Raw genomic sequence first — 21,751 nt, forward strand, 5'->3', positions numbered from 1 at the left:
AGCCCCGCACACTGATTTCCAGTGTGAATCGTGCTAGGGCACTCTGCAATGCACAGAGGGTCGAAGATTCATTCTGGCAATCACGCTGAAAAAACCAGCGGGAGTTACTCCCACTTTCCCATTTGTTGGGAGCTTACAATTTTTTTGGCAGAATCCTAGTCTCTATTTTTGAAGCCATAAGGAATGATCTTATTTTAAATTACCTTTTTCTTTCAAAATAGTGTCTCGGTGTTTAATCTGCAAAATGCCAATGGCAATTCATTTGAAATTTGCCATCATTAAAATGGATGAAGAATTTAAATATGAAATATAATTTATTGGGTAGATAGTTTTCTGATCGATAAGGGAATTAGGGGTTATGGGGAGCAGGCGGGTAAGTGGAACTGATTCGCTTCAGATCAGCCATGATCTTGTTGAATGGCGGGGCAGGCTCGAAGGGCCAGATGGCCTACTCCTGCTCCTATTTCTTATGTTCTTATTGTAGTAACCAAACAATCAAACTACTTGTGTAGATTATTCTGTAAGTGACCGTCAAACAAAAACACTTTTTATAAACCACTTCCTTAAAATAATTCTAGACTGATTTATTGATCTATCCTCTAAGCTCGAGATTCCTAAACATTTTTACGAAGCACCAGTCTCTGGAGCTTTATGTCCTCACTCCCTTGGATGAGTAGAAAGAATGAAAATCAGGCAACATATTATGGGGAAAGTTAACTTAAGGAAGAGTTGTAAAATCTTTCTGAATGACAAAATGGTTTTGGTTTATTATACCAAAAGTACATGCTGTATAGAGCTACTTCTTTTCATGAACCCGTGTGCAAAGTGACGCAGTTCCTACATTACAGAAATAAGCAGACTTCAAAGGTACTTCATTGCCTGTGAAGTGCTTTAAGATGTCTTGAGTTCAGGAAAATGCTTTATAAATACAAGCCCTTCATTCCAAGGAATTTTATTTTCCCACGCAGTCAGTTCAGGCTACTTGTAGTGTCCCACATGCAGTCAGTCCAGGTCAGTTACAGCAGCTCCCATACAATCAGATAAGGTAAGCAGTGACTTCTATGCAGTCAGTCCAGGTTACTTGCAGAGGCTCCCACACAATTAGTTCAGGTTAATTGCAACATAATCCATGCAGTTAGTCCAGGTTAGTTGCAGCAGCTCCTGCATAGTCGATCCAGATTAGTTACAACAGCTCCCCTGCAGTCAGACAAGGTTAGCAGTGACTCCCACGCAGTCAGTCCAGGGTAGTTGCAGCAGCTCCCATGCAGTCAGTTTAGGTGAGTTACAGCTGCTCCCATGCAGTCAGTTCTAATTACTTGCAGCAGCTCTCATGCAACCAGTTCAGGTTCAGTCACTAGGATCTAATAAAAGCATACTCTTCCAGTCACGAGCCTTAGTGACTCCCAGCAAGAATGCTTTTGAATTGCAGTCTGCTGCAATTGACCGAATGCATTCTAAACAAATAGTGTCTTCAAAGATGTTCGACCAGAAAGGAAAAAATTAGTTTCAGTCTTGCAAAATATGTAAGTAGTCTTCAATGGTACAAGCAGTTAAAAGGGCAGGTCAAAGGATGGAAATTCTTTGGCAAGTATCTCATCTCCTGACTTCCGCAAAGCCTGTCCACCATCTTGAAGGCACAAGTCAAAAGTGTGATGGAATACTCTCCACTTCCCTTGATGAGAGCAGCATCAGTAACACTTAGGAAGCTTGGCACCATCCAAGACAAAGCAAACCGCTTGACTGGCACCCCCATCCACCACCTTAAACATTCACTTCCTGCAGCACACAGTGGTAGCAGTGTGCATCATCTATGAGATGCTCTGCAGCAACTCACCAAAACTCTTTTGATAGTATCTTCCAAAGCTGTGACTTCTACAACCGAGAAGGACAAGGGTAGGAGTTCTTGGGAAACTACCACCATCAAGTTTCCCCTGCAAGCCATATGCCAACTTTGTTTGAAATTATAGCACTATTTCTCCACCATGAATGGTTCAAAAACCTGGAACTTCCTCCCTAACAGCAAGTGCTGTGTGCAGCCATTCCACAAAAAACACACTGGTCCAAGAAGCCAACTCACCATCACCTTCTCAAGAAAAATTAGCAATGGACAGTAAATCATGGTCTCAGCAGCAACACCCACACTCTGTAAACCAATTAAATAATGATCCTGCCTGTGATACCTTCTCATGTACATGCAGTGTCTGAACTGGCCTCCGAGCAAATGACAGTGTTTGTTCATCTTCTTTTGCTCACATTTCTTGCCCCTGCACCTGTTTTGGACCAGGTTGCAGTCTTTCTGTATCTGAATAGAGAAAAACAAAGGTGAGGGGAGATGGAGAAAGCACCAGATGCGTCCTTAAAACATCTGCAGCTTTGTAAATTGGATAAGATTATGGAGTAATGGACAAGAGAATCTTAGGAAGATTATGAGCGACGACGACTTCAAAGCTTTAAGCCCTGTTGCTGTCCAGGGTTTAGTTGTGGCCACTCTGCCGATAGCTAGTCTCCACCATTAGATGGAGACATAACATCTATACCTATCCTTGGCTGGTTAGGTACTGCTGTTTACAGTTAAATGCCACCTTGTCTTGCAAAAACGTGGGAGTTGTGTCAGTGGGTGTGATGCAATGTGCCTTGGGTGATGTGGCTGTCATGGTTTAAAAGTGTGTGTGTGCGCGTGTACATGTGCGTGTGCTGCATCCAGCAGTGCTAATTGTATACAAGGGAGGTGAAGCTATGAATTTGAGGTATGAGTCATGATTGATAACAATCATTGGAAGGTAAGTGAAGATAGGGTTGATGAATTGAGCAGAGTTTGATTCTAGTGGTTCAGTTGGTTTTCTTTGGCATTTGAAGAGTAATTCACTGACCTTGGCAACTTGTGTGAGCTCAAAGTGCTGCATAATCTGCAATGACTGCATGCTTCCGTTATCTTTTGAGAGTTTGTTTGGAGGATCTTCTGACCCCTGTGGATAGAGGACATCTCTTTGCCTATCCACCTCCTTCACCAAGGCCTTCATTACAGCATCTGAGAACATTGGAGCATGCTTGCTGCCCTGTTGCACCATTAATCACTATTTCTTCCTGCTCTGAATATCGTCTTCAGCCTCTTCCAGCTGCTTTAGCCAGAATGTGCCTCCCCTCTAAGAGGTGCAGACTAGCTTTAAATGGTGTTGGCATCACTTAGCAGTGCATTTAGCATTAGACTGCAAGCAATGTAATTGACTCGGTAGCACAAAGATTGCAGGAAAGGATAACAGTTAAATTACCAGTTGCCCCCATTTTCAGGGACTAACTGATTTATTTCCTCTCTTTCTACTGCATACAGTTTGCTGATGCAATTTAGAAGAAGTATTACTTTAATGCAACTGATACCTAAAGAAATTGACAGAATAAATAACCATCAAGATTTTATAATTTAGTAAAAAAGATGATAAAGAACCTAATTTTGGAACAAAACCAGGAGAAGCAGCGAGTTGCTACAACTTAATAAGGAGTCACTGGATGAATTAATGCAGAATTAATGCATGGGGATCAAATTCGCACCTCAATATGCCAACATCTTCATGCACAGGTTCGAACAAGACTTCTTCACCACACAGGACCTTCAACCGATGCTATACACTAGATACATCGATGACATTTTCTTACTTTGGACTCATGGTGAACAATCACTGAAACAACTATATGATGACATCAACAAGTTCCATCCCACCATCAGACTCACCATGGACTACTGTCCGGAATCGGTTGCATTCTTGGACACACGCATCTCCATTAAGGACGGTTACCTCAGCACCTCACTGTACCGCAAGCCCACGGATAACCTCACGATGCACCACTTCTCCAGCTTCCACCCTAAACACATTAAAGAAGCCATCCCCTACGGACAAGCCCTCCGTATACACAGAATCTGCTCGGATGAGGAGGATCGCAACAGACACCTCCAGACGCTGAAAGATGCCCTCATAAGAACAGGATATGGCGCTCGACTCATCGATCGACAGTTCCGACGCGCCACAGCAAAAAACCGCACCGACCTCTTCAGAAGACAAACACGGGACACGGTGGACAGAGTACCCTTCGTTGTCCAGTACTTCCCCGGAGCGGAGAAGCTACGGCATCTCCTCCGGAGCCATCAATATGTCATTGATGAAGACGAACATCTCACCAAGGCCATCCCCACACCCCCCCACTCCTTGCCTTCAAACAACCACACAACCTCAAACAGGCCATTGTCCGCAGCAAACTACCCAGCCTTCAGGAGAACAGTGACCACGACACCACACAACCCTGCCACAGCAACCTCTGCAAGACGTGTCGGATCATCGACACGGATGCCATCATCTCACGTGAGAACACCAGGTAATGGTACCTACTCCTGCAACTTGACCAACGTTGTCTACCTGATACGCTGCAGGAAAGGATGTCCCAAGGCATGGTACATTGGGGAAACCATGCTGACGCTACGACAACGGATGAATGAACACCGCTCGACAATCACCAGGCAAGACTGTTCTCTTCCTGTGGGGGAGCACTTCAGCGGTCACAGGCATTCAGCCTCTGATCTTCGGGTAAGCGTTCTCCAAGGCGGCCTTCACGACACACGACAGCGCAGAGTCGCTGAGCAGAAACTGATGGCCAAGTTCCGCACACATGAGGACGGCCCAAACCGGGATGTTGGGTTTATGTCACACTATCAGTAACCCCCACAGCTTGCCTCCTGGACTTGCAGAATCTCACTGGCTGTCCTGTCTGGAGACAATACACATCTCTTTAACCTGTGCTTAATGCTCCCTCCACTCACATTGTCTGTATCTTTAAGACCTGGTTGGCTGTAGAGATTTGCATTCTAATCAGTATTCTGTAACTTGATTTTGTGTCTCTGTGCCCTGTTTGAGAGCAGATTTGAGAGCTAATGGCATTTGCTACCAAATAAACCTGTTGGACTTTAACCTGGTGTTGTTAAAACTCTTACTGAATTAATGCAAGCAGGACTGAACCCAGTCGAACAACATCAATGGGTGAAAAGAGGAACTTCACTCTTTTATTGGCTTGGTTTTCTTTGCATCCCAGCACTCAGCATGTAACGAGATTTGAAAATTACCAGTGTCCCTTAATCCATAGTCCCAAAGGGACTTGGCTGGACTTGCAAACCGCAATCACTGTAGACATTTAAAGCTTTAACCTAATGGACCAGTCCCAAGAATACTTTATAGCAGTTCCAGGGGGATTTAAGTGAAATTAAACTTTCCTGCGCGAGATCATTTTTAATGGATTCAATTGACATTTGGAAACACATGAACAGTGAATGAATATGTAAATTGTGAGGGAAGTCACATAACAAATGAGTGTTAAATATGATGCCCATTAGATGAAATGCCAATTGTGTTTCTTTTGCAATTAAGCAGCATGTAAGGTTAAAAGACAAAAATAAAGGATAATGTAGAACTTTCTGTGGTTTTTTTCAATTGCAGATTGGTAAAAATGAAATCTGAGTTGTGATGCAGTGATTTGCATTACAGGAGTGGTTGTAGAGTACTAAAGCATTTCAGCTTTTCTGTCAGTCACATGGAAATATGAAGAGTTTTTTATTTGATTTAATTCAAATGAAGTCAATATGGCTAATTAACAGTCACATGTAAAGCAGGTTCATATGCTTCCCATTACGTTTTGGTGTTCATGCAGTTCAGTTTTGAAAAGGTCATTATTATCCTGTCCAATTTCATCACACCACATCCATTCGAAGCCACATTCTTCACAGCTGTTGTGGGTGACAGACAAGAGCAAATGTGAGCTAATGTTGCACATAATAGTTGCTACCCTAAGGCATAGTTGCATGAATTTGACTAAAAGGTTACAAAAGGACATGGACAAAATCAGGCAGGCGGAGCTTAATATGATGAAAGATGGTCTTTGGATCGAAGAATTTAAATCAAAATATTTTCTTAATGATCCCAAATGAGTAGCTAATTTAAGTTTAAAGTTTATTTACTAGTGTCACAAGTAGGCTTACATTAACACTGCAGTGAAGTTACTGTGAAAATCCCCTAGTCGCCACACTCCGGCACCTGTTCGGGTACACTGAGGGAGAATTTAGCACGGCCAATGCACCTAACCAGCATGTCTTTCGGACTGTGGGAGACAACTGAAGCGCCCGGAGGAAACCCACGCAGACACGGGGAGCACGTGCAAACTCCGCATAGACAGTAACCCAAGCTAGGAATTGAACCCGGGTCCCTGGCATTGTGAGGCAGCAGTGCTAACCACTATGCCACCATGCTGCTCTTGCTGTGTAAGGGCAAAGGAATTTGGGTGCCATACACTGTGCTGATGAAATGTAAATAATGAAATAAAATTCCACAGTTGTCTTCCTGTTGCTGTCCTGCCCCCGACTTGTCCTCAATTTTACAGGAGGCAAGCAAGGCAAAAGGTGACCCACCTACCCTCATCTTGATTGAGACCTGGTCATTGGTTTGGTCATGGTATTTAAAAAGACAGAGACAGTGCAAAGGCACAGGCAGAGATGACACCGAGGAACCAGTCACAAAAATGCCAAATTCAGTTTTTACATTGATCCTTAACAATGTCACATGGAACATGGAATGTTAGCATGGAATCTCACCATACCACACCCTCACACCCTGCACCCTGTACACAACCAATACTATCAGACCATCATTCTCCTCTCCAACCCCTAGTGATCTGTAGCATAATGAGCCAAAGCTCTTATTCAATCTCCAGTTCCGCCAAAATCCAGGATCACCTGCTGCAGTTTAGCCAAATTGCATCCTCCTCTCCAAGTGATGCCCAACCAAAAGCTTCCCAAATTTCAGCAGTTCCTCAAGCACCAGGATCTCCACCCACATCTCTTCCAAACCCCAAACAATTTGTCAAACCCCAAGACTGTCTCATTTGTTACCAAAGCATGGTACTTTCCCAGGTGCAGCTAAACTCCATACTCAACTGGACTGCTGAATACCACATTTCTCCAATATATATTCGTATATATTACATACGAATTAGGAGTGGTAGTAGGCCGCTCGGCCCCTCAAGCCTGCTCCGCCATTCAATAAAATCATGGCTAATCTGATTGTAACCTCAACCCCAAATTCCCACCTACCTCCTATAATCTTTCACCCTCGTGCTTATCAAGAAACTGTCTATCACTGCTTTAAAAAGACTCTGCTTTCCACCAAGTTTTGAGAAAGGAAGTTCCAAAGACAATATTGCATGCCATTTGTCTGTGTAGTAAAAATGGAAAGTAAAAAATGAAATGCATAGGTAAATAGATTGGCTAAGGTTTCAAAACTTAGTGCCCAAAGCAGAAAGAAAGATTGTAGAAGAAATTCATCATCGTGGTTTAGTGTTACTGAAGTTGTCCGCTGGATGGCTTAAACATCCCGATAATACTTAGTCACATATATTATATAATGGTTATAAAGGTACAGGAGAGGGTGCAAAAGCTATTTACAGAAATTCAAGGTTACAGTAATCGGGAAAGGATGAATGGGCTGTTTATTTTTCTTGAATAGAGGCTCAATGTTGACAATTTTAGTTATGAAAGGTTTTTAACAGAGTCAACAGTGAATTATTCCACGTGTGGGAAGAACGTAACCAGATAACGCCATAATAGAAATAGCATAGAGCAGAATTTTACGGCTACCCACCAACAGGCTTGCAGACGGAAACCCCAGAAAATTCCCCGGTTGGCCTTCTCACCGCCCACCCCTGACCTGTCTTTAATTTTATCCCAGTGAGGCCCAGGTATTGGCCACTTAAGGGCCCTTCATGTCTCTCCTCAATTTTGAGTTTAACAGGGAGGATTCGGGGGCAGGGGGAAGCTCAGCAGGTCACCCTAATCAGGCAGGAAGTGGGAGGGGGAGTGGAATCCTCCCTCAAGGGCCCCATTTCCACATCAAGTGCATCTTCCCCATCCTCAGGTGTCCCCTTCCTTCCTGGCCTCGCCCTTCTTCCCTCATGGCCTCACCCTTCTCCCTGCTGTTTGGACCTCCCCCCCCCCCCCCCCCCCAACCCTTCCTCCGGATTTACTTGGTCCTGGTCTACAGGACTTAGAATCTGGGGACCTCTTGCCGTCTGAGTGTCTGCCACTGACGCTGCTGGGATTACAAAGGTACCAGCCTATCAGATTGGTTGGCACCTCTCTGCTCAAGTGAAGGGCGGATGTCAAAACTTGCTCTGAGCATTAAAGAGCTATGGAGCTGCTGTGATCGGCGGGCAATGCATCCCCACCAGAGTTGGGGAAGGAAACCCCGGCATCTGAAAAATCCAGCCCAGAAATCAAGTAGGAAATTAAGAACTAACTTCTTTGCTTTGAGATTGGTGGGGATGTGCAATTTGCTATGAAGTGAAATGATGAAGTGGATAGTAGAGATATATTTATGATGAGGCTAGATGAGCATTTTGAGGGAGATGGGAATAGAGGGTGATGCTGAAGGAATTAGCTAAAGAAAAAGTGGAGCTGGTTCAAGTGGAGCATAAACCACATTCTGCTCTGGTCGGGCCAAGTAACCTGTTTTTATTCTGTGTGCTTTAAGGAATTGCATCTGTGTAATGAAGCATAATATCTTCTGACTGCCATGCAATGCCACAGAAGTATTTTTTTTAAATTTAAATCAGTGAAATGAATAACTTGGACCAAAATGTATGAAGTATAAAAAGAGGCACAGCCCAATTCTATACCAGTTAAACTGTATTGATTGTTGTCCTTTTTATTTTTGTTTCTTGTACACTATTAAATTTTTGAAATCTTTTTCTGCAGGATGCATCAATTGCTCATAGATTTCACGTAATGAGAGAAAAGCATCCAGAAAAATTCAACAGCAGGTAAGAGTTCTTTTCCTCTATTTTTCTTTTCTAGAGAAACTGCTAACTGTGCAGCTACACTGACAGTAATACATTTTCATTAGATGTTGAATATTGAGACAATGTTCCTTCATTCCAATTCATAACTGAATACATATAAAAATGTTGATTCAGTACACTTTTGTTTGTTTCTGCTCATTATCTGTCTGGCTTACATATGGTTTAAGAATAGTCATTTGGTCGTACAGAACCTGAGTATTGCTGAAAAAAGAGACATGTCGAAATTTTTCATCTTGCACTCATCAGGACATACACAAGAATGCCAAATTTCGAAGGGAGCAACAATTTATACAGCATGAGAAGAGGGTTTTGATTGGTTTGCAAGTCAACTCTGGTCAAAGCATTGCCATGGAGAGAGCACCAGGGCACTATTGTCTGCTATGCTTCTGTTCAATTCAAAAGGCGCATTGCCTGGACGTTTTGTTTTTGCCTGCAGAGGAAAGGGCCCTGTATTGGAACATGTGTAGTTTCAAACAAACTGAGGCACATTGTGAACCCAACTGAAGTTGGTTGTTCGTGTAATTCTTAATGCACTCAAGATTGTTCAGCAACTGTTGGCCAATCATGGAATCACGCCTAACATTAGACATTAAGTTCTGAGTTTTGCAACCACAGGTTGATTGAGTTTGGTGAGTACTCTGTCTATTCCTTCAGTGGCATAGTTTAATAACTTATAATAATCATGTATTCTAGCATAGAATAAAAACAGAAACAGCAAGGCTTGAATTAAAGACCTGTCAGCGATATAATAGGGTAGAATCAAGTTGAGTGAACAATTAGACGGAATGAATTAATATTTATGAACTTTTATTCTGTCTGATTTTAAAATGGTGGTTGGGAAATTGTTTATTTTAGCGAAAGGTGATTAAAACCGATATTGTGGTATTCCAGCAAAGATTTGTTTGAATGTTCTGCTACCTAATGAATATGAATGTATAATTCCAAGTTGGAGAAATAGTTAATGAACTGATCTTTTATTGCTTCATATTTTCGTAACTGAACCAAAAGAGGCAACCCCTGGATCATTTTGGATCAGAAGAAAATAGTTTATGATATAACTTGATATTACTGCAGGCCATCTAACAGACATGCTTAATTCTTGATATTCCTGAGTCCACTTTTTCAACAGAAACATTAGTCCATATATTTTTAATGCATTTAGTATCTTAACTTGTACCTTTGCAAGCTGCTTAGCTGCATTTCATGGAGGAATGTGGGCCACATATCAAGCTGCAGCTAATACACCTGTTAATTTGTTTATATCTCAAGATTCATATACTAAAAAATGGTCATCCCTCCCAATCCTGTAAAGCCACAAAGTTCAAACAGAAAAAGCCAGCAAATAAGAAATAAAAGTTGATCTAACACTGGAGTTTGTGCATTAGATTACTGTGATGACTTCAGCCAGGCTAATGAGATTGGCTTGCTAGAGTATGAAATATCTGATGAGTCCGACCATGTCTATGTTCTATGTTTTAGATTGCACACCCTTTTTGGTTTCCTCAAACACCTTTTACTGATGTTTTCTTTGCACTTCGGTCCCACGCTCCTAATCTACGGGCACCTGGTGCGGAGAGGGGCAGGTCGGGATGCCGACCTCCTCGTGAACCTGCTCCTGGGCCTGGCGAGACGCGCCATCAATAGGTCCAGGCAGCGGGCGATCGACGGGGCCGTCCATCCTGACTGTCTGCCCCTCTACCGCGGCTACATTCGCGGCCAGGTGTCTCTGGAGAGGGAGCATGCGGTGTCCACGCAGTTGACGCCTTCCGCGACCACTGGGCACCGCAGGGACTGGGGTGTATTATCGACCCTGCTAATCACCTTTTGGTTTGATGTTTTAAGTTTCCTTTCGACTTTGTTCTTGATTCGAGCTGTTCCCCCTTCCTTTTGGGGGGCTGCCCCTTTTAGTTTGTCCCTAAGTTAGTTTGAGTTCGTTTACTTGGTTGGTGTCGAAAGAAATACCTGATGAGTCCTAATTGATGGTTAAATCAGGAAGTCACATGCTCCCTATAAAAGGCAGGTGTGTCAGTTTCCCAGCTTGCATTCAGCAGGGGGCAACTGAAGAGCTGGCTGTGTACAGGTGTATGGTGTTAATAAAGTAACTTGGTGATGGGACTTTCGCCTCTGTGGAGTTATTACAGTGGCGACGAGGAAAAAGGAGTGACCTGAAGGAACTTGCTGAATCACCACACATATTGAAAGTAAGCCATTGTTGAGAAAACATGCCGCTGTTTGGGAAATTGGACTCTTTTGACCCCGCAGTGGAGGACTAGGCCCAATAGGTGGAAAGGATTAAGTGTTTCTTCAGGGCAAACGATGTAACTTCAGATGAGAAGCCAAGGGTTACCCTGCTGACTGCATGTGGACCAGCAGCTTTTGCGATTATGCGCAGTTTAACTTTCCTGGAGGCACCGGACACAAAGTCCTTCCAAGAGTTATCAAACTTAGTTCAAGAATATTATGACCCTAAGCCCCCCCTGATCCTGCAGATGTACCATTTTTACTCCACATTTAGAGAAGTGGGGGAGTCAATCACCAGTTTCCTAACGAGGCTAAGATGTCTGGCGTAGGCTTGCGAATTCGGGGGTACACTGAATGAGATGCTCCGGGACCAATTGATGTGGGCAAATTTACGATATGACTATACAGAAACGCCTGTTGGCGGAGGCCCAGCTGGACTGTAAATAGCATTACAGCTGGCCTTGTTGTTAGAAAAAGAGGCAAGCGGAGCGCATGAGCTCCAAGGTATCCCAATGGAGGTAGAGGCCAACACCAGGGAGACTGGGCTAGGGGACTACCACTACAGGGCAGGCCACTACATAGCGGCCCTCCGGAAGGATTTGGATACGAGGGAGCCCAAGTCCGCCTATAGAACCGCACTTAGACAAGGTCGGGTTAAGCCCAGAGTGACAGCAGTTCCTGTAGAGCCCCGCCCGACACGACATTGCGATAATTGCCAGTATCAGGTTGTACAGAGGAAAAGCAAGTTTCCTAAACCAACGTGGCCGACAAGAACACATATGCCGAGGGACAGGAGAATGCACAACCTGGAAACTCCCCCCACCTCTGACGAGGAACAGCTACTGGGTGTAGTGATGACAAAATCAGAACCCATCAAATTGTCAGTGAGACTGAATGGACGTCCAATTTTAATGGAGGTCAACACAGGCGCAGCCGTATCGGTCATAGGGGGGGACAATGTTTAACAAGATACGCAAGATGGACACCAACCCTTAGCCCTGACCAAAACTTTGGCAAGGCTGAGGACCTATATGGGGGAACCACTGAAAGTGATGGGTACAACCCATGTGCCAGTTGCTTACGGGAAACAATTAGTGAGGCTCCCATTAATGGTAGTGGAAGGTTCGGGACCGAGCCTATTAGGACGAAATTGGCTAAAAGAGATCCAGCTAGATTGGACAAATATCTTCCAGCTGGAAAATGGTTGCCTGAGAGAGGCCCTGAGCAAATATCCAGAGGTTTTTAGGGAAGGCCTAGAGACAATCAAAGGAGTCAAGGCAAAATTGCACGTCGACCCTGAGGCTGTCCCAAAGTTTTGCAAAGCCCAACCGGTACCGTTTGCGTTAAGGGAAAAGGTCGATGCGGAAAAATCAAAAGATTACTGCATGAAGGAATAATAAAACCGGTCCAGTTAGGGGAATAGGCGGCACCCGTGGTTCCTATCTTAAAGCCGGATGGCTCGGTGCACCTTTGCGGCGATTTCAAACAGAGATAAATTGTTACTCTGAGCTAGACAAATACCCAATTCCCAGGATTGAGGACCTGTACGCAAAGTTGGCACGAGGACTCCTATTCACAAAACTGGACATGGGCCACGCATACCTGCAGCTACGGCTGGACGAGGACTCGCAGAAATTCACCACAATAAATACACTGAAAGGCCTCTTCCAGTATAAAAGATTGTCTTTTAGGGTTTCATCAGCGTGTGTCATATTCCAAAGGACCATGGAGAGCATCCTACAGGTGTTACCACAGGTTGCCATTTACCGAGACGATGTCCTCTTTACGGGTAAAACAAGGGCGGAACATCTGCAGAACCTGGAGGAAGTTCTCAGGACATTTGCAGCAGCGGAAGTGCGTTTGAAAAGGGAGAAATGTGTCTTTTTAGCACCACAAGTAACCTACCTCGGGTACAAAGTGGATAAGTCGGGCCTACATCCTCTGGAGGATCGGGTGCAAGCAATAAAAGTTTCTCCGGCTGCCACAACCATCCAGGAGCTGCGGTCGTTTTTAGGACTGGTAACATACTACAGGAAATTCATACAGAATAGGGCCTCCATTCTGGATGAGAAATGGATCCCCTCCACCAATTGCTAAAAAGGGGACAAACTTGGGAACTGTCGGCCCACCAAGACAGGGCCTTCAAGAAAATTAAACAGCAACTCTCATCCGAAAAAGTATTGGTACATTATGACCCCAGGAAGGAATTGATACTCACCTGTGATACGTCCCCATATGGAGTGGGCACAGTCCTGGCACACAGGAGGCAGAGCGAACAAGAGCAGCCAATAGCGTACACCTCCAGGACCATGGCAATGGCAGAGTGAAGATATGCCCAGATTGAAAAGGAAGGACTGGCGGTAATCTTCGCAGTTAAAAGATTTCACCAGTATTTATATGGGCGAAAATTTACGATCGTAACAGATCATAAACTCTTGCTGGGCCTACTGAAGGAAGACAAAGCTGTGCTGCAGATAGCGTCAGCCCGGATCCAGCATTGGGCATTATTGCTGGGGGCATAGCAGTATCGATTGGAGCACCGACCAGAGACTAGAGTGGCAAATGCCGATGCTTTAAACTGGCGACCCATTGGAATGGCCAGACAGACCATGGTCGCGACTCCATGTCGATTTGGCAGGCCCGTTTATGGGGTCCATGTTTCTAGTGATAATAGATGCCCATTCCAAGTGGTTAGATGTCTATAAACTAAACTCGGCAAACACAACGGCAACCGTTGAGAAACTGCGCACCTCATTTGCAACGCACGGGATTCCAGAGGTATTAGTTTCCGATAATGGTTCAGTGTTCACCAGCCTCGAATTCACAAAATTTATGAAATCAAATGGGATCCGGCACATCAAGACGGCACCTATCACCTGGCGTCAAATGGGCCAGCGGAGAGAGCAGTCCAGACGTTAAAGGCTGGGTTGTAAAAACAGCCAGCGGCCTCATTAGAGACAAAACTCTCAAGGTGGTTATTTGACTATAGGACCACTCCCCACCCCACCATGGGAACTGCGCCAGCAGAGTTACTGATGGGCAGACGGCCCTGCACCAGACTGAGCCTGTTGTTGCCAAACCTGGGAGGAAAGGTGGAAAGGCACCAGAAAGCCCAATGCAGGGGCCATAACAACACTCGCCGAGAGAGGCACTTTGAAGCGGGGGAGAGAGTTTGGGTCAGAAATTATGCAAATGGCCCCGCTTGGCTAACCGGAACATCCGAGTCCAGGACCGGACCGGTATCCTACTGTGTACACGTAGGCGAGGCAGTGATAAGGAAACACCTGGACCAGGTCCGGGCCTCAAGCTCTCCACCCGTTCCGGAGCCGAGTCCACCCTGCAGCCCTAGGGACGAGCAGAGTCCCCCTCGACAAGCCAGTACCGCCTTTCCTGCACCCTTAATGGGGACCTCGGGGTCCAAAATGGACACAGGGGGTGAAGCTACAGCGATTCACCTACCACCTGAAGTGGACCAGGAACCAGACCTCCGGCGGTCACTGCGGAAGAGACGGGTGCCCAACTGTTACACACCGCCGACATCAGAGGCCGAGTTGGAGGATCCTGACCCGGTGCTGAAGCAGAGGAAAAGACCCCTGAGGGAAGCAAACCAAGGGGATTTCATGGACTTTGGCGGGGGAGAGGAGTGTGATGACTTCAGCCAGGCTAATATGGTTGGCTTGCCAGAGTATGAACTATCTGATGAGTCCTAATTGACGATTAAATCAGGGAGCCTCATGCTCCCTATTTAAAGCAGGTGTGTCAGATTCCTAGCCTGCATTCAGCAGGGAGCAACTGGAGAGCTGGCTGTGTACAGATTATCATGTAAATAAAGCAACTTGGTGACGGGACCTTCGCCTCCGTGAAGTTATTACAATTACCTATCCTCACAGGCCACATAAGGTTCATAATCTTTACTTTTCAGCTCCTTGGTTCACTAGGCTGATCCCAGGTATGGAGGGATGTTTTATAAGGGGAGTAAGTTGGGCCTGTACTCATTGGAGTTTAGAAGACTGAGAGACAACCTTATTGAGACATGTAGGACTCTCAGGGAGCTCGACCGGATAGATGCTAAGAGATTGTTTTCCCTTGTGGAAGAAGGCAAAGGGGTAAGGGGTCACCCATTTAAAACAGAGATGAGGAAGAATTTCTTCTTTCAGCGGGTAGTGAATCTGTGGAATTCTTTATTGTAGAGACTAGATTGTTGTGTATATTCAAAGCTGAGATAGACAGATTTTTAATGGGGATAAAGCGGGAAAGTAGAATTGAGGATTATCATATCAGATCAATCATGCTCTCATTGAATGGAGGAACAGACTTGATGGGCCAAATGGCCTACTTCTGCTTCAACTTTTTACGTTCTTATGGCCTTATGGTTCTGATGAAAGGTCACCGACCTGAACGGTTGGGTGCAATTTGGTGGTGGTGCTTAGGGTCCTGCCCACTGGTTGAAGCACCAGTGGTAGTCCCACATCGCCATTCCACAGGAGGCCTGGCACAATTACAAGGTAAGTTTTCACTTACCTGGACAACATTGGGTGACTCACTGAATCAAGCCCTCAGTAGGGCAGAAATCCCACCCTCAAGAGCTAGCTAAAAAGAGGCCGACTGCTTGTCATTAACAACAGCATAACTGGGAGTGGTGACCACTGTAGGTAATACTCTTGAGGCCTTCACTAGAGATCATTGATAGATCCCTGGAAAGAGGTCATTGAGCTAAGATGGGAACCACCGAGAGGACTCGGGAATAATTGGTTTCAAGTAGTTTGTTAAACACTTGAAACCCTGAATTCCCTTCCCATCACCAGCAGCGAGTTTTCCATGTTTAGGCCCTTCCCACCCCTCACTAAACGTGGGACGGTTTTCCTGTCAGCCGGAGTTGGACCCGCAGCCTCCCACATGATCCTCTGGGGCCTCCCGCCATCTTGCTTGCTCCAACGAGCTCCAGTAAATTCTGCCCATTAACTCAACTACTCTCTCCACATTATCTGACCAGCTGAGTATTTCCAGCATTTTTTATTTTTATTTCAAATTTCCAGCATTCGCAGTATTTGGCTTTTATTTTACTTTGGAACTCCTCAGTAGAAGTTCTCTTTAAACAGTGGGCAAAGGAATGTTATGCAAATGCTTTATGGAGTTGCCCACTAACATTGTTGCAGCTGTATGCAATGGGCATCAGCATCTTTATTTTGGTTCTAATTTAGTATCCCTGAACCTGGTTTCTGATGCCAACAAATCATATCTGGAAGTCAAAATGGATTCCACATCTCTATCTTATCCAAATAAATTTTCTTTGTTGGGGAACACTTTTTATACTGATTGTTGAATTGAATTGGCTTTTTACTTCTTTGCTACTCCATGTCCCAGTGTTTGTAAAGATGACATTTCCAATTACATCTGGTTGAGGGATGGATAAATCAATCCAGATTCTGTGCAGCAACCATTCATAGAATCCCTACAGGGCCATTTGGCCCATTGAGTCTGCACTGACTCTCCAGCAGAGCATCTTACCCAGACCCTATCCCTATTACTTCACGTATTTATACCGCTATTCCCCCTAACCTACAATTTTAGGATACAAAAGGGCAATTTAGCATGGCCAATCCATCTAACCTGCACATCTTTGGACTGTGGGAGGAAACCAGAGCACCCGGAGGAAACTCACAGAGACACAGGGAGAATATGCAAACTCCACACAGACAGTTACCCAAGGCTGGATTCAAACCGTGGTTTCTGGTACTGTGAGGCAGCAGTGCTAACCACCGTGCTACCACGCCACCCATGTGTGTATGTGGCAGGACATTGGGTGAGAAGGGGATCGGGTGTTGTTTCTGCTAGTACTCAATCGCTGGGTTCACAGATGAAGAATGCATCTGGTGAGAACCTGGTGAGAAGCAGGAGGGTGGACTCACAGCAAGGGATCGACATTGTCAAGAGAGGAGAAAATTGATGGAAAGAAGAGGAAAAGGTCTGATTTGCTGAGTGTCAACTCAATGGAGTCAGACCTACTTTGGTCATCTTTCGAAGAACCTCAATATAAAAGGATGTCAATTAATTCCAGTGGGCTCCGCTACTAACAAACTACATGCTGTATCAATTAGGTACATATTCTTATGATAAATGGCATGGAACCAGGAAAGCAATCTGCAGCAATGCCCAAGGTATGAGTATAATAATTGTTCCACCTATGCTGTATTGGAGAAATCATAAGAGACTTATTAAAAGACTCCTGGCTGCAAATTTTGGCTCCAAAATGTCGATAGTTTTTCCACTATGTGGTAAGCAGTGCACTTCTCAACACAAACCTATAATAGAGGTTTCAGCCTGGCCACTTCAGAAGGGAAAAAGGTTGTACTTTTTCAATCTACCTAACTCAGCAGATATATTAATGGGTTGAAGTTGAGTTACCTTAAGCTTTTTACATCTAGTGATTAATTTGCCAACTATTTAGTAATTGGGGCTTTCATCATTGTTTTCATTGAGCTACGAAATATGCTGGAATTTGGCAGCTGTGTGTTTGACTCATACAGGAACCTAACATATAATGCTGATTTTTCTATGTGAAATGATCAAGAATCCTCAAGTCTGTGCAACTCCAAATTCTACACCGCAGATCAAAAATTGGCATTCAAATTTCTGCTTCAAAAACCTGCAGCTGGGGAAATATCAAAGAAAATCCAGTTTGCTGTTCTGCTTTAATTAAACTCCAAACCACATTGCTTTGTTTTAAATTATGGTTTTCCATTCAGAGCTGTGTTTAGAATGGAGGTGTAGGATTTGTTTTTTTCATTTCACCAACCTACCTATGTTACATTACAGGAGAAAAATACTTAGTGTTTTATTATTCGGAAATGTAAGTTTCAAGGGTGCCCCAACTTTAATTAAAGAAAATAAAAATAGTAAAAAGAAGGACCCCACGGACATGGAATTACCCACCCCCCTCCCAAAATCCCCACCACAAAGTCCCCTTCACAGACGCAGATCTCTGACCACCCCCACCATCCACAACCACCCTCCAACTCAGAATTCCACCCCCCATCACCCAACCCAGAAATCCCCCCAACCACCATGGAACTCCTGGCACCTCCCCCATGGAATCCACCCTGGGCACTGTCCCTTCAGGGGCAGTGCCCAGGACCAATGCCAGGGTACTGCCCGAGCATAACTCTTCCCCCACTCCTTGGGGCTGTACTCCCCTGTGCGGGTTCTGCTCGCGAAGTGGACGTTGTAGGCATGCAGTCCAATATGGAGAGGCAATCGGACATAAACGCCTGATACACATATGTAAAGTTGGGGTCCTCATTATGTCATTGGTGGTGAGTGGGGACAATTGAGTGGGGACATTCCTCCCACCTTCATTAAAGCTGTTTGGTGTCTACTGCCGAAAATGGCAGTGGAAAACTTCTCCCTTAGAGTATTGTGCACAGTTCTGGCCTCCAAATTATACTGGTGAAGGTGCAGAAAATACTTACGAGGATGACAACCGAACTAAGAGGTTTTAACTATTAGAAAAGATTGAACAGGATGGGGCTCTTTACTTAAGAAGAAAAGCTGACAGAGGTATTCAAAAGGAATGTAAAACTGCTACCAGAATGGAGTTGTTGAGGTGAATAGCCTTTAAGAGGAACCATGAGACAAAAATGTATGGAAGCATATGCAGATGGGATTAAATGAAGGAAGCTTTTGTGAAACATAAACACTGATAAACACCAGCTGGGCCTCATTTTCTGTGCTGTAAATTCTACACAATCTCTATTAAATTAGCAAGGATAGATATTCGATATGAGAGCTTGAAGGAAATTGCCTGTGCAGAAATAAGAGTATAGAAGGAGAGCAGCCAAGAATGCAGATGTGTGTGAATAATTTTCATGTGCATTTATGGATGTGATGGAAAAATTAACCCGGGAATTATTTTTTTCGAAATCCCCACTAATTCAGTGAATAGAATTCACTACCTAACAAACTGAAGTCATTGATCAGCTTACATTTTCCCCTGGCCCAGTTTTCTTTTCCTTCCCTGCCTCTCTTGCAGCCATTGGCTTGTTACTGTTGTACAATTCCACAGGAGCCAGTTGCCCCTCATTACCTTTGGCAATTCGCTGTTATTTATATGTGTGTCTTGACAATGAGTATCATTATGCATTTATCTAATGGTGGGGATACCACAACCATAAGACCATAAGAAATAGGAGCAGAATTAGGCCACTCGGCCCATCGAGTCTGCTCCACCATTCAATCATGGCTGATATTTTTTCTCATCCCCATTCTCCTGCCTTTTCCCCATAATCCCTGATCCTCTTATTAATCAAGAACCTATCTATCTCTGTCTTAATGACTAAGCATGATTTCTTCACATCCGTTGTTTACCAAGAGATGTGCCTCAAACCAGGTATTCACTTCATCAATAAGACCACTTATTTCCACCTCCGTAACATCACCCAGCTTCACCCATCTCAGCTTGGGCAGCACGGTGGTACAGTGGTTAACACTGCTGCCTCACAGTGCCAGGGACCCAGGTTCAATTATGGCCTTGGATGACTGTGTGGAGTTTGCACGTTCTCCCTGTGTCTGCGTGGGTTTCCTCCGGGTGTTCCAGTTTCCTTCCACAGTCCACAGTGTGGGTTAAGTTGATTGGCCATGCAAAATTTCCCCTTAGTGTCAGGGGGATTAGCTGGGTAAATACGGGGCTGGGTGGGATTGTTGTCGGTGCAGGCTCGATGGGCTGAATGGCCTCCTTCTGCACCTTATGTATGGTATGGTACTTGTCTGCGGATGAAACCCTCATTCATGCCTTTGCTACCTATAGACTAGACTATTCCTATGCACACCTGGCTGGCCTCCCACATTCCAGGGCAGCACAATGGTTAGCACTGCAGCATCACAACGCCAGGGACCAGGGTTCAATTCTGGCCTGATATTGGTGACTATCTGTGTGGAGTTTGTATGTTCGCCCCGTGTCTGCCTGGGTTTCCTCTGCGTGCTCCAGTTTCCTTCCACAGTCTAAAGATGTGCAGAATGGATTGGCCACGCTCAATTGCCCCTTAGTGTCCTAAGATTTGCATGGATTAGCCATGCAAAATATGTGGGGTCACGGGGATAGGGTGGGGAAGAGATAAGATACTCTGAGAGTTGGTGCAGACTTGATGGGACGAATGGCCTCCTTCTGCACTGTCAGGATTCTATTCTATGATTCTATGCCCATAAGCTCAAAATTATCCAAAACTCTGCTGCCTGTGTTTTAACTCTCACCAAGTGCTCGCTGGCCTATATTGGCTCTCAGTCAAACAATATCTTGATTCTAAAATTCTCATCTTTGTTTTTAAACCCCTCTCCCTATCTCTGTATCTCCTTCAGCTTGCAAAGTATTTTTGCTCATCTATTTCTGATTGTTACACATTCCTAATTTTAATCACTCCACCATTGGTGGTCATGCCTTCAGTTGCCTAAGTCCTTAACTCTGGCAATACCTCTCTACATCTCTCTACTTTGAGACATTTTATTATGGTAAGGGTGCTATATAAATACAAGTTTTTGTTCTCATTTGTATACTCCTGTCTCTGGATAGTCAAGACCAGAAGCCTGGCTGATATTTCCCATCCCTAACCCCAGTGGCAATATAGCCGGTTGTAGAGCCCTATTGCTCCCCAGTTGAGATCAACAAATTCAGCCCAGTCAAGAGATCAAATCTCAGGCCTTCCAAGCCTATATATCACATCCAACCAATAGGTAAAACTTACTTGAGACATCATAAATGTTTTGCTCATGTTTGATTGTCTTAGAAGTCTGGCCAAAACACCCTCATATGGCAATGGGAAGTGCCAGTTACAATTCATATAACAGTAAAATGTCTTTTGGATCAATGTCAAGTACAGTATTGCTTCTGAACAGGCATCTATTATTTCTTGCAGATTGTGTTTAGTCTACAAGTTTGGACCTGTAATACCCACAATGAGTTGCTTCCACTTAGGGATTCCAAGTTCCTGTAATACAATGTGCTACTCAGAATCTGTCCCCTGGCATTCTAAATTTACATGTTCAGGCACTTGTGAATGTCTGCCATGTAGGTGGATATTTTCGTTAGCTATTTGAGTGACTTCCTTTCAACTGCTGCACATGGTTCTTCAACCTTTTTATATGTTGGTACGTACTGCAGCTATTTAAAGTTGTGACTCATCAGTACCGCACTTTGTACTGCACTCATTCAAAAACTTATTATTTTAACTTAACAAATCATTGACAGGACTATAATCAAAGATCCAATAGGTCTGTTTGGAATCAGGGCCACAGAGTTTTTTTAAAGCCTGGGTTGCAGAGATATGGCTTCGTACAGTGGATGGGGGAATATGTTTTCTCTGGCAGAGGGGTTGTTGACGAGTGGACACAAACTTAAGATATTTGGGAAAACGCTACAGAGAGATGAGATTTATTTTTTTATGCAGCATCTTATGAACTAGAAAGCACTGTCTAAAATGATCATGGCAGCAGATTCAATCATAGCTTTCAAAAGGCAAGGGGATATATACATAAAAAGAAAATGTTTGCAGGGTAATGAGGAAATTGAGCCAATTGGATAACTTTCGGAGAGCCAGCATGGGCTCGATAAGCTGAATGGTCTCCTTTCGTGTTG

At 44.4% G+C, this 21,751-nt stretch overlaps 1 protein-coding gene across 2 annotated transcripts in view; it reads left to right on the top strand.

The window, feature by feature from the left end:
• Positions 1 to 21,751, top strand: part of LOC144503830 (diacylglycerol kinase beta-like) — a 559,892-nt gene that overhangs the window by 373,371 nt on the left and 164,770 nt on the right. For both annotated transcript variants that reach the window (XM_078228759.1, XM_078228758.1), the window contains one exon: positions 8,783 to 8,847. In XM_078228759.1, the coding sequence (XP_078084885.1) occupies positions 8,783 to 8,847 (65 nt within the window). The remainder of the gene's footprint in view (positions 1 to 8,782; positions 8,848 to 21,751) is intronic.

The sequence above is a fragment of the Mustelus asterias genome, chromosome 14, assembly GCF_964213995.1.
Source record: "Mustelus asterias chromosome 14, sMusAst1.hap1.1, whole genome shotgun sequence".
NCBI classification, from domain to species: Eukaryota; Metazoa; Chordata; class Chondrichthyes; order Carcharhiniformes; family Triakidae; genus Mustelus; species Mustelus asterias.